At 35.2% G+C, this 14,471-nt stretch overlaps 1 protein-coding gene across 8 annotated transcripts in view; it reads right to left on the bottom strand.

The window, feature by feature from the left end:
* Window positions 1-14,471, bottom strand: part of LOC145934914 (E3 ubiquitin-protein ligase Rnf220) — a 144,219-nt gene that overhangs the window by 125,684 nt on the left and 4,064 nt on the right. For 7 of the 8 annotated variants that reach the window (XM_083035829.1, XM_083035852.1, XM_083035821.1 and 4 more), the window contains exons 2-3: window positions 14,317-14,430; window positions 10,329-10,866 (exon numbers count right to left, since the gene is read on the bottom strand). In XM_083035829.1, the coding sequence (XP_082891955.1) occupies window positions 10,329-10,866; window positions 14,317-14,430 (652 nt within the window). The remainder of the gene's footprint in view (window positions 1-10,328; window positions 10,867-14,316; window positions 14,431-14,471) is intronic. The other variant, XM_083035860.1, reaches the window with a different exon arrangement.

Genomic DNA, 14,471 nt, shown 5'->3' with positions numbered 1-14,471 from the left:
TTAAACTCGCAAATATCGATTGTGCATGTGTGTGTGTGTGTGTGTGTGTGTGTGTGTGTGTGATGCTTGCTCTATCGTAAAATAATTTTTCTAATTATAGAAATATATAATAAATGTATAAACAATAATATCATTATCTAGCACATTTTTTATAATTAATAAAACGATATAATACGACGAATCATAATGGTAACGCTAAATAGTCAATAAACTTTTTTTTTTAATGTTGCAGTTAAAAAAAATATTTTGCGCGACAATAGCCCCAATAAAAAATTATGTATTCCAAGACTGAAAGATCAAATATAAGGATGCACGGTTTTGGCGAACGCGAATCTACGATCTCGACAGTCTCGACGATGTCGATGCCGACGTCAGGTGCATCCGGGCGCAGAAGCTCCGGTCGTCGCCGGATATAAACGAGTTCGTATACAGTATAGGAAGCTCCTCCCTCACCACGCCCAGAGCTTCACAAGGAATCTCGTCCTCCCACGTTACAGAGGAGGATGCTTCTCTTTCTCTCTCTTCCTCTTCCGCCTACGCTTTCACTCTATTCCTATCTCTTTCCCTCTCATTCAATCTTCAGTTCTTCCGGTCTAGGAGGCGGAGCTTCTATTTCTAGTGAGAGCCAGATCGTTAAACGAGCATAGGAACGACGGGACAGAAGACGAAAGACGGAAGAGAGAATCACCAACACACGCACGAGAAAATCACTAACCCCCCTTTCGCAAACGAAATATTCTCGCTCCTCGGGGAGGATGAACAGCGGAAGATACGACATCGACTGGGTAGCTGGGAGGAAAAGGTGAAACGATCGCGGTTCCATATGAGATCGTGATAGTCAAGAAAGGAGTCATCGACCTGACGACGAGGTAACAAATTCACAGGATTACATAGGTCTATAGTACACCTGAGATAGAAACGTATTCGCGTGTTTTATTATTGGTAATGTACAAAGAATTAATTATGCAAAGTGCATTTTCGAAAAAAAAATCTTTCAATCTCCTAATAAGATCCATTGATGTCAGAGATTTATTATTTTATTAACATATTAATAAACGAAAGAAATTTTGTTGTAGTTACTGTGTGTGCCTCTTTTCCTTTACATAAATTTTATTTTATTAAAAATTCGAGTATTTTACGAATTCTTTGTTATTCCCAAAAATAAAGAGAGAGAAGAAATATATTACTAATAATTGCAAAAGATAATTCAATGTTCCCTAATATGGAATAAATCATTAAAAATTTAATGTATCATTTCATTATATATCCGGCATGACACACGAAATTAAATTAGTATATAGCAGATAATTATTTCATATTAAAATTCTAAAATAATAAATAATTAATATCAAAAAATAAGATAATAATAAGATAATAAATTTATGCATATCATCAAAAATGAAAAATAATTATGAGAGAGAGGAAGAGAGAGAACCTCAATCGCTTGGAATTAAATGCTCTCACGAAGGAAAAAATAAAGTCCACAACCTACTTGAAAAGTAAAACTCTACTAAACCGTGCATCCTTTTGCGAACATCGCGTATAAATTGCATGTGAGTCGCAAGCTTGACTCGCACATACACAAAATATACAGAAAGATAAATAAAGTGAGAAAAAGAGAGACGGAGAGAGAGACGAAGATCGTTTCTATTGCGCAAGAATGCAAGCGGAGGAGTCTTTAGGTGTCCAATGCACATGCAGCTGTTATATAGAGCTCGATCCGCGAGCTCCGCCTAGTTGGTTGCAGTTCGGAAGGAGAAGAAGGAGAACAGCTGGTCTCTCAGTTATTTTACTCCGTACTACGACACCGCCAATACTGCGCCACCTCTATTGCCCCTACTGTCCTTCCGCTCCAACCCTCAACCTGCTTCTTCCACCTTTCTACGACGACTGTGCGCCCGAGGAGGCGCGGCAAGTTTCACGTCGCCGCAGTTGCAGTTTTGCACCACTCGGGCCATGATGAATAGTGTCCTTCTTCCTCCTCTCGCTTCTTGCAGGACTCTTTCCTTCCCCTCACACGAGTCTCAACGAGCTAACTACCCTCGCGGGATCGATGGCGACTACTTTACGTTCTCCTCTCTATCTCTCTTTTCTGTTCCTTATTTCGATTTCAAAAATTAATTTATACCAGAGTTTTATATTCCGTAAACTATATATTTTTTATATATTTTATATATTTTCGAAAAAGGTTGTTATCTAATAAATACGCATAGATAATTGATGAGGAAAGTAATGGAAGCATATGATAAAAGGGCTTTTATAGCATTTTAAAATAACCAATCTCGAAATTAAATCGAGAGAATAGTTATATGTATAAGTATGTGTAGAGTGATGTTGTCTAATATTGCGCCGACTATTCCACTTGGACTCTCGTTTAATTCCATTAGACATTATCATGTCATTAAATTGATATGATGTCATGTGACTTTCAGGCAATAAAACATAAAAACTATGCTGAGAAAATAAAATTCTTAATTGAGTCATCAACCCTCACTTTTAATACCTAATATCAGTTTAGTTACCGCTTTTTTTTTTCACTGGGAGTAAAAATTATCAGACATGCATCGTCCGGTATTCCGAAACTGCACTTGCATCACTTTTAAGATTCACGCGCGATTCCCTATACGATTAATATAAAATTTCGTATTGCTCGAGAATTAAAAATGCATGGTGGGGAATTGTTTTTTCGTAAACAAAGGAGACCGATGCGACGGCGTGTTTTTTTTCCACAGCATTCAGCTTTTAATTTTATTTTTGCGCGACAGTTATACGCCACCGCGAACTCCGCGCGGAGACGCGCTAGGTGCATATGAAACGCGATACTTTTGACGGGAATTTTTTTCCACGGTTTTGCTTTATTGTTCCGCGAGAGTGATTGGTAATTGGTCGCATCGAGGTTGCGCGTCCGTTCGCGAGCCGCTCCCGTCGAATACAAACGAACGCGATGGATGCAACGCGACCCATAAGGCAGACCGTGTGTTGGTCCTCTTCGTCAATGGAAAAAAAATGCAATTAAAAATTTTCCAGGTAATATGGGTCACAGACTGTCCGCTCGTCCATTTTTACGCACTTCGATTCGGACGAGTCGCAAAGGGCCTCTGTAGATTGCATATATACAGTGCAACCGTTTGCATCTATGCACTATGTTTGGAACTTGTGTTATTTAAACGATAGAAAAATAAAGAATTTTATAATCTTATAGAAATCTAAAAAAAATAATCTCTAATTATTTATAAAAGTTTTAATCGATCTTAATTACAGTCAAATCGCCAGTCATAGATTCAGTCTTATATACTTTCTTTCTTCCCTAAATAATAATTTTTATGCTATTCGCTTTCAAATATTTATTTCTGTTATCTTTAATATTCTTGTCGCATTAATATTTAATTTAATGATACAATACACATCTCGAATTAACGAATTAAATATCATAAATTAAAAATGATAACCATAACTATCATTATATAAGCATAATAATAAATAAAATGTATTATGTATCAAAATTAAATTTGTATTAATAGAATCATATGACTGATTAAATGCAAGCCAACGCGAAAAGTCGTATCTTAAAATAACAAAGAAACAAAATATCGAGCGTAGCGCGAGAGGAACCGGAGGAATCATTTGTAATTCAATAATTCCAGTTCGTTTGTAATCCGGTAATCTATACTACGGCTCGTTATTCCTGCATCATAATGAGTTTCGCGTTACTCGCCTTTTCTCGACGCGGACAGCTGGATAATCCGCAGTAACGAATTGTTGGTTTAACCATGGCCGATGCCGAGTTATCTGGGTCGCGATATGAGCAACGGAAAAAAAAAAAAAAAAAAAAAAAATAACGAAACGCATATTATCGGTGAGCAAATCCCATTCATCCCTTTTAAAAGTTGCTATACCGAGTTGCTGATGTAACGATGCATCTTCGAAAAATCGCGTAAACTAATATAGATATCGTATTTTCACAAAAGCGTAAAAGAATGTATGTGTGTACATAGGTACGTGTATATAACCAGAAATATAAATATTATATAAATAAATCCAAAATCTCTCTCAAGAAACATTCAAAACTTATAATTTAAAATTGTTATAACATTATATTGTTTAAAATTGTCATAACATTATCACTTATGCGCGTTTTAATTTTTTCACATGTGTTTTCATATTTGTATATTCTTTAAATTATAATTCTTTTCTTTTACAGTATATTTTATTATAGTAAGAGTTTATCAAAAATAATTTTATCGAAAAATATCATCAAACGGTATTTTCCTATCATCTATTCGGCATCTTTCAGCAATAACTTTCTGAGATTATGAGAAATCATTGATTCGTGGTTTAAAGTGCTTTCGTGGCACGTTTACACCGGATCTCAACGGTTGCCTAATGGTCCTCTCACGCAGCCACCGTAAAATAGAGAAATCATCGTAAAAGCGACCAACGACGCGACCACCCTTCTCTTGCCTCCGTCGAAACCTCGGTAAGCGGGCGAAATTTGATTACTAAATAATTCGTACGACGTGATAGTAAATCGTGGGTGCCGGCTCGCGGCTCGCTCTAAGAATATAAATGAGGGAAACTTCTACGCGGGCATTGGTGAATGTGTTTAAGCATCACTCATTTGCGAGAAAGCTGTATCCTTGAAAATATATATATTGTAATTATTTTAAAAAGTATAATAAAATCGTAATCATTTTGTGCTATAGGTATGTACATTATATCTCAACAAGTATCAATAATAATAATCAAGATAAGCTATCAGTAATAATAATCAAGATATGAAATCTGAAAAAAATTATGATGTACTTAAAGTTTTCTCATAACATTTATAAATTATGTGATTTAAATTTAAATGGATAACTTCAATACTGTAATATTAATATTAATAATATGGCCAAGTTTATATATATAATTTTGTGATAATAAACATTATTTTTCTTTATACTACTTATTTATATATTAAAGTACGTTGTTTTAATAAAATAAAATAGTATCTGTAATATATATCTCACAGTAAAAAAATCTTTCACGTAAAAGAATTATACAATGTTCCACTGCTATTATTTAATAGATAAACTGAAGGGACATTAATTTCCAATCGATTTACTGCTATAGCAATTACGCGTGTTACACGCAAATTCGATTTTACCCCGCGCTCACTCGATTGCTTAACATAGTTGCAGCATCACGTCTGCGAGTATTTATACTATATCTCATTGGCGAAGTGGTACATCAATTCAGTACCAACGACGTACGCGATGTTTCGTTAACGATAAACGTTATTGGCCAATAGTGATTTAGTGGCGGTCGGTGAAAATTCATTCCTATTAAAGAATGATTGACATAACTGACGTTTATACGGCCTTTTACCTATGACGTACGACAGTACGTCGTAACGGTTGCTATACTAACTGCTTTCCTCAAGAAGCTATAATTTACGTAATGCACCGTCTCGATGCATCGCACGTATATTAATCCCCTTCACACTTTGATCATTTTTTTTACTTTTCGCTGATAGCAATGCATTTTCTTATGTGTGCGCTTACTGCGGAATATTACTTGACATTCTAATTTTTTTACTTTCATTATTTATAATATAATAAAAGAATGAAGTCTTCTTTTATAACAGTGTTATTTCAATATTAATTTATTGCATTTAGTATTGCGTTTACTTCAATATTAACTTTTCATATTCTGAGATTTTATTATTAACTTTCTATTCCTAAAGTAGTTATATGCTATATATGTATATATACATGCATATAATATAATAATACATGTATTTAATATAAAATATATACAATTAAATTTTTCAAGTTATCTTTTGACAAGAATTTAAAGATATTCTTAAAAAAATGTATCCTATATGCATGTATATCGCAATGTAATTATTTCAATGTTACATGTATATATACAGAGAGAATTTTCTCTTAGAATTTAACCTGAAAATCATGGTAATCGTGGGATAATATGGAAAGAATTTTATGAGAATTTCTCTGATTAATATTTATAACAATAAAAATAATAATATCTATTACAATAAAATATAAAATGTGTTTGATTAATTTTACTATGCAGTTTAGTAAAATTAATCAAACATGTTTTAAATTTCATTGTGATAGATATATTATTATTTTTATTGTGATAAATATTAATCAGGGAAATTCTCACAAAATTCTTTCCATACCATATTGTCCCACGATTACCATAATTTTCAAGGTAAATTCTAAGAGAAAATTCTCTCAGTGCATAAATTCGGTATTTATAAAATATTTTCAAAAAGACAATCTATTATTGTGATTGGATGCTACATGTAAATAAAGATTATCTCGAGATTTTTCTCGATTCCTAGAAATATAATGATAATGAATGAGCCACGCAAACAATTTTACGTTTGATTCAAATATTTCTATTTTGAATTTTACTACGTGTACGAAAACGATTCTCGGAGAGATTCACGAAAAATTACGTGAACGTATAAATACGCAAAACCGACAAAACGATGTCATACATTCGCGGCGGGTTAAAAATCACGACACTTCCGGTTTACGTTCGCCATTTCATGACCGTCATTCCTCGTCGAGACACGAGCGCGCGGCGTTCCTATGTTATATTACTACCGCATATATTTATGCGCGCGTAAAAAAAATACACGCGCGGATAACGCGCTAATACACGTGGCCCTTCGACCATTCCATGTGTGCACCCCTGTGATGCATCATGCGCTTTTACGTGGGGAAGTGCCTTTTTAAAACGACCGCGTATGTTGAAACAAACCCTGTTTTTTTTTTTATTTTCGAAATTATCAATGATTTTTTATGACCCTTGATACCGTTTAGACTTTGTTTCATAACTTTTCACATTACGTATCCATTTTATACGGGTGCAATTTTGGTGATGCTATATGAGAATTGCAAATTCCGGAACGTAATTAAAAACGGCAATAACAATATAAAAACATAAAATAAAATACAGCGAGAAAAAAAATAATTGTATTAGTATGACATTTTCCGAATATGCACGATGGATCAGAATTACTATCTAAATATGTATAAAAAAATCGATCAATTTTGTATTATCTATTATTTTTGTATAACATTTACATCTCATTTATTTCGTATAATATAACATAATGATAAAATCTAATGATGAAATCAATCTATAAATATACAAATATAGAGCCGCGCGCGTATTATTCTTTCTTCATTCATTATTATTATATATGTCAATTCTTGCATGGTTCGCGGATAAGTTCGATTTGCATCTTTGACAAAACTGCAACTGTGCAATGCTACCGTAGGCACGGACGAGAGGGATGAAGAATGACAGGGGAATGAAAATAGGGGCCGGAGGGAGAACGTACGGGTGCACGGAAATACAGATATTTGCCAGGAAATTGATAACTCGAATAAACTCGTCGCAAAACATTCAAACAGGCTGCCAAACGGTACGATTGCACTCTCCAACCCCCGGCTGCGAGCCAAACACCGCATATCCCTCCCTCGATAGAACGGCTGTATACATACGTCCGCGGGAGTGATGCGAGCACGACCGATACAATACACATATTACTTGTCCACCTGTATTCTCCGCACCGACGAACTGATTACGAACGGATTTGCTGGACGATTTTATTTCATTCTGTAGTCGAAAGTTGTCAGCAGTTCGAACTGTGATTATTACTAACAGCGATTAGTAGTAATAAACAGAGAATCGGGATTACAAGTAATTGTGAAATAATAATCAAATCAATGTGTAAAAATACTTTGTCGTTAACACACATTTTCGGAGATGAGAGAAAATAATATATCTATTATAAAAAAATTTTTTTAATTATGATTTTGTATCTTTAATAATCGTCACAATTTTATGAAATTGTTGAAACATCATAGATATTGATTCCTAGAAATGTATCTTCCTACTAATAATAAAATTCAGAAACCATAATCATTATTGAAACGATGATAGTCGATTATAGCAACTTGTGGACGCAGTCAAATACACGCGCGTTACAAACGCGAGTCAATATTAACTCGATATTTTTGCCGCGCCATTAGAGTCAAATAAACGCAATGTAAATTGTGCGATACAGTCGCGTATGATTATTTGCCATAAATAGCGATGAAGCATGAGCGCGAGCGTATGTCAACCGCGTCTCACGTATACCCGCCGTTCACGAAGCCGCTCAAAAAGGGCGCGAGTGTGTAATGAAAATACCGCACTATGTGGAGTATAAAATAGGTATGCGCGCGGCCAATTCGCATAATAACGTCGACATTCGAGATATCAAACAATATGTTAATAATGTATCCGGCACCGATTCGCGGTGGCAATAAATAGTGCAGCGAAGAGGGCTTCAAAAGAAATTCGATTCAACGATTGGAAATATTTCATCTTTTTGCACTTAAAACATGAAATAATGCGGCGCAGAAGTAACTGTACACAGGGAGAATTTTCTCTTCCAATTTATCCTGAAAATCATGGTAATCGTGGGAGAATATGGTATGGAAAGAATTTTATGAGAATTTCTCTGATTAATTTTTATCATAATAAAAATAATATCTATTACAATAAAATATAAAATATGTTTGATCAATTTTAGTATGCAGTTTAGTAAAATTAATCAAATGTGTTTTATATTTTATTGTGATAGATATTATTTTTATTGTGATAAATATTAATCAGAGAAATTCTCATAAAATTCTTTCCACCATATTGTTCCACGATTAAAATGATTTTCAGGGTAAATTCTAAGAAAAAATTCTCTTAGTGTAACTTTTAAAACATTTATAAGGCTACTTTTTTTCATCGGTAAGAAAAAATCGGTATGCCAGATATGATATACGCAAACGCAATAATTTTCGTAATTAAAATTAACTTTTCGCAATTATGCGAATAATTTTTCGCAATAACTGTTTCCTGTTGCGCGACGCAGTAAGGCGTATATCGCCACAAAGTCGGTATCGACTAATTAGCAATGTGCTAACGTCTCCGCGTCGAGGGAGATACGTGAAAATAAAAAAAAAGGAAAAAACGGAGCCAAAGGGAGAGATCCTCCGTGTGTCTCCAACCCCTTTTCTCTTTCGCAATCAAACGAAAATTAGCCGCTGAAAAGAGAGCGAACTGACCATCGTGCGCTTTTTCGCCGACGGTTAATTTGCACAGAGAGAAGCCAGAAATGTATAAAATTTCATCACGAAGATGCTTGGTTCGCGACCCGATTCTTTTTATCTTAAAAGGAGGGAAGGCAGAAAAAATATATATCCTATTGTTTATCTGTTATTTCTGATAAAAATGAGAATCAGAAAATAATTCCAAATTCAATGGCTTGCATGGTATATAAGAAATATTAATCATTTTGGTCAAGATTATAAAGAATACTTGTAATAATTATCCCCTTTCATATATCAAATACTCCGCGCGATATAAAGAATTCACATTATTTATAAATATAAATAATAGTTTATCCGGCATTCTAAATCCAGAGGAAGATATGGAAAAAAGTGGACGACGGCGTCGCCGTCAAGGGAAGAATGGATGGCTCTATCTTTCGGTAATTAAGATAGCCAAGAAAAATAAACAAATGCGCGGCAGAAAGAGCAAAAGAGAGAGAGAAAGAGGGTGGTCTCTTTCCGCGCGTTTTCCGGACTGTCCGTGGTGCAGCTGTTACATCGCCAGGGGCTCAAATAAACGACTTAGGTAGATTAAGCATACAAATCTCGACTTTGCTCGTCGTATAACCGGCCTTAACCCGCCTGTATGTCGGGGTCAACTGGAAAAATATACGAGGTGTCTACCCCGAGTGCCGGCGATTCGAGAAAGATTGCGATATGTTCAAGAATATGGCGCGTGTTTCTTTCGCTTATCTCCTAAGATGTACACTCGACGTATGTTTCGAAAGTTTTGGATACGTTGCCGAGTTTATTCAACGGGTAGAATATGTTTACGATAAAAATCTCAGTGTAATTATCTTTGAGATTGCGTCAATTAAGATATTTAATGTAAATATCTCGAGAGAATATTCTCAGATTTTCTCAGAACGATATTTCGTTAATGTATTAACGCAAAGAATATATAGTGCCGTGCATAATAAATACCGATATTAAATACTAATATAAAAAATGCATGAACCGAAAAATGATCGATAGTAATCAAATTTTACGCATAAGATAGCATATTCGCGTAATTGAAAATCATATAAGTAAATATTAAAAATTGACATTAATTAAAAATCGTTGTAATTTAAATTACATAAAGCTCATCATTGTATCGATCATTACTCGTTCAAGAAAAGCAAAAAAGCATGCATAAGGGTCAGATGCAGCACTCACGTCTGTACGGTCGTCCTTCCTCCGGGGTGGATCGCTCGGTGTTCTCGGATCCGGGTGTGGCGTTGGCATCACGGTCCTCTTCATCGGGAGTTGCGCCGCGATTCGGCACGGAACCGGTACCGGTGGTACCAGTGGGTGAGCGGCTCGCGGAACCAGCCGGACTTTGCGGCCCGCCGACTTCCTGGCCGGCCGCGGCGACGGCGGCGGCCGCGGCGGCCGCCGCACCGGAAACGGACACCACCGTGCCCCCGCCTGCGCCCGGCAGGGACGTGGGCGAAAACATATTCGACATGCTCGAGAGCGAGCCGATGCTGGGTAGACCGCCGTTCCCCGGCACCGCGCCGTTCCCGGTCTCGACCTTGAGGCACTTGCTGGGGGGCGCGAACGCGGACGGCACCAGGGGCCGGAAGCCGCCGAAGGGTAGTCTATGGTCGAGCGGGTGCAAGAACTGCGGTGGCAGATGCAGCATGTGATGCAGCCCGTAGCCCAGCGACGCCGCCGTGCTGAAGGGCACCTGCAGATCCTTCGAATCGGTTACCTGAAACAAGCGCGAGGAACAAAAAATTAGTAGAAGATAAAACTGATATTTCTGAACCACGAAAATGTTATAAGGGTTAGTGAAAGAAACATAAATATATTTTGTAAAGAGAGAAGAGACAAGCGCTTCCCATAACTAATTAATTCTTTCCTAATTAATGTTTGTGGAATATTGGCGCATAGATAAAAAGTATAATATATATACCTATACGTATAACATATAGAAAGTAAAGTTGATCTAAATAAATCATATATTCATCTATTTTTTAAATTATTAAATAATTATAGAAAAAGATTTAGATAACATTTACTTATTGAGATTTTTAAAATCGATTTTGAAATTTATATTTAATATTTCACATACAAATGTTAATAAGATATATATTTAAATATTGAAATTTTATAAATGGTGCTTCATTTAATCACATAGAGATATTTCTTATCTTTCTCATTTATTATTAAATTTTATAATCAATCGTCAATTATAAGCTTTTTTATACGTCTCTCTTTAATATCTAATTTCCTATTAATTTTACTGGCACACTGACATTTGCAGAAGCACTCTTGACGTTCACTCCCGTTTCCCGAGAAACTATGCTCGTATTATCGAGTTCGATATATAGTACAAGTTTATTCCGTATGCGCGATGAGCGGAAAAATGTTTGAATCGCGTAACTAGATAGCTCATTTGCAGCATGTGGGTATTTCCGTGTTTTCAGCTACATCTAAATGGCATATATCAAAGCAACGTGGCGGTATACTGTTAATAACGCGAAACCACCGTGTTATAATAATCCGTCAAAACCTGAAGCTCTTCTCCCTCCCCCCTTCCATCTCATGACTCCCCTTTCCATCCCGGTATATGTCGGTTGTATCATTCAATTCGCCGTGATTGACGAGTCTATTAAGCCGCATACTGAATGCTCGGTTGAAGCATCTACGTATTGGGTTTTGTAACATTTATAATGTCAGAATTATCGGACCGTTATTAAACATAGCCGAAGTAATAACGGTGCGTTGTTTTCTGTGCATCGACTTCTCGGGAAACGATGCGAGTGTTTTAACTACTGGCACGAGTACATATATCACGAAGTAACATCATTTAGATTTCAAGTATCTAGAAAATTATTTCTCAAAATCATCGTAAAATAAATTTTGTGCTATATATTTACAGTGTTTTCTCAAAATTTAAAAGATTTCGTTTCAAAAGTAAGTTTATTCACTCGTTCCATTATTTTCGTCGTTATTTTTGATCTTCTGGAATTAGACTAAATCGTGTTTTAAATCATAATTTTTTTTAGCAATACGAGGTTAATTTTTTTCTCAATATAAACGTTAGAAGATTAGATACAGTTGTGCGATAAATTTGCATAAGATTGTTACAAAAATCCCAAATTCATCTTAACGCAAAGTGTGAAACGATACTGGTCTATATTACCCGCGCGACTATAAGGGAACGAAACGGAAGTACGAAATGATTTTCATCGGCGAGAACGGACAGCCCACAGTTTCCGGATAAACATTTCATTCGGCCGATAATGACGCGGGCGATGAGTTACACGCGCGGGTATTAGTACGCGCCGCGATTAGTTTATTATTCTTTTATACAGGGAAATGAGGTTCGCGTTCGCCGACCCGACATATATGCGCTCGCGGTCCAATCAGTGATTTATTAGATATTCATTATTATTTTAATTGCGGCCCCTGCCCTTTTTTCGCGACCGACGCGACGCGCGCCGCTTGCATATTTGCAATAATCTTTTATCATTTTTTTTTTGCTCGCGCGCTCCCGCGGACGGCAAAACACGGGAGCTATATTTTGTCACCGTGCCATCGCAATTAGGTTCGCCCTGAAATTATCTCATTTTTTAACGATGCTGAATTTTGATGCAACCAGTTATCTCGCTGTCCTCCTCGTTCTACTGCTTTCTATGCCATATCTACCGTTCCGCATCTGCACGTGTTTTATCCGGACCCCGATTGATGTGTTCCGCACGTATAAAAAATATTCAAGCGTTTAAAAACACTGTGGAATACGCTTATAATTAACCGCGATGCCCATTCGTTAAATGTTTGCGGCAATCACAGTTATGAGATAGAGATGTGTGTGATATATAAAATCGTAAAAGAATTTTGTTATTATCGGGGAGTTTAATAATGATATTTCCCGTAATTCGTTATCGATACGTTCTCGATTGTAGTATATAAAATTTATTTTAAAATTACTTGCAAAGAAGTTAATCTGATTTCATATTTTTATGTAATACTTTAATAGAATACTCTATTACATTATTTTTATTAATAATTAATCCTTCTAAAAAATTAATAAATATTTCAATTATAATTCCACGAACAATATGGCTAATTTTAACCATATCGCCGATTTCAAACGCCGAAAATACTTACTGTATCTCTCTCCTAACATATAGACTTTATTTTTTTCTTACTATAATGCTGACCATATATTATATATATATAAAATAGTGATGCGCAATCTACATATTTTTCTTCATAATCATAAAATAGAATACATTTATATACTTTTATATTTTTAACAAATAGAAACAATCATATTTAATAAATCATAAATTTTTAATTTAAATTTATTTTTCTTGATATTAGATTCTTTTCACTTTATAATTATATTATTTTTAAAATAATAAATTTCTTAAAAACACAATAATTAGTTCTTAAAGATAATTTCAAAAAAAGATTCGAAAGAAGATTGCGCATCATTGATTTAATATTATCTGTTAAACAGCATATCAAACATTCACATTTATATATGTATTATATACAACTAAATTTCTATTTATGGCACACATTAATTAGTACTCGCGTGCAAAAGCGACAGAGACATGCAAAGCAGAATAGGGATAACTCGAGTTATCAGACGCGTTTGTTGAAATCAATGCTCTAGCAATTATTTTTTTTATTTTATATATATTTTTGAAGAGTGTTGTTTTTTTGCCAAATATGTATATATATTGACGTGCGTGTTCGCGTCAAATACGATACACTCGAATTACTAGTGTAGTTTCGTTGCATACGAGCGTGAAAATAATTTTATCTTCTACATTCTCCGATAAATTCTCGACTACTTAAAAATTGTACGAGTTCGAATAATTTTTTCAGTGATATAATTATGCAATATCATACGTTACGTAATTTACGATATAATAAATATTATATTGGATATAACGCGAATACATCCAATTGAAATTGAAATAAATGAATATTTAGATGATCGTATTCATTGCACACATAACCATATTTTCTTTCTCACAAAAATATAAGAATTTTAGAGCACAAGAAACTTAAAATGTATATTTAAAAGGGGTAAGTCGCCTTTCAATGCGTTACAGGTTAACAAAATGCAGGATAATCGCAAGTATAAGTGCAAGCTGATGCGGAAGTTTAGGCATAAGGGTAGGGACAATGGGACACTAACTTGTGGATTGAAGGGTCTTTGCATTCTCAGGGCCTCAGGCAGCCCTCCGGCCTGTGAGAACACGACCAGAGACGGCGGCGGTAGGTGATTCGGTACGTATGCAGAATTATCCATCTAAAACATATACCCTCGTTTTCTTCTTTCTACGTATGTCT

Source organism: Prenolepis imparis, unplaced genomic scaffold, assembly GCF_030444845.1.
Source record: "Prenolepis imparis isolate NDT839.2.m4 unplaced genomic scaffold, iyPreImpa1.0 SCAF_1, whole genome shotgun sequence".
NCBI classification, from domain to species: Eukaryota; Metazoa; Arthropoda; class Insecta; order Hymenoptera; family Formicidae; genus Prenolepis; species Prenolepis imparis.
The sequence above is the reverse complement of the archived record's forward strand: the minus strand, read 5'-3'. Positions and strand labels throughout refer to the sequence as shown.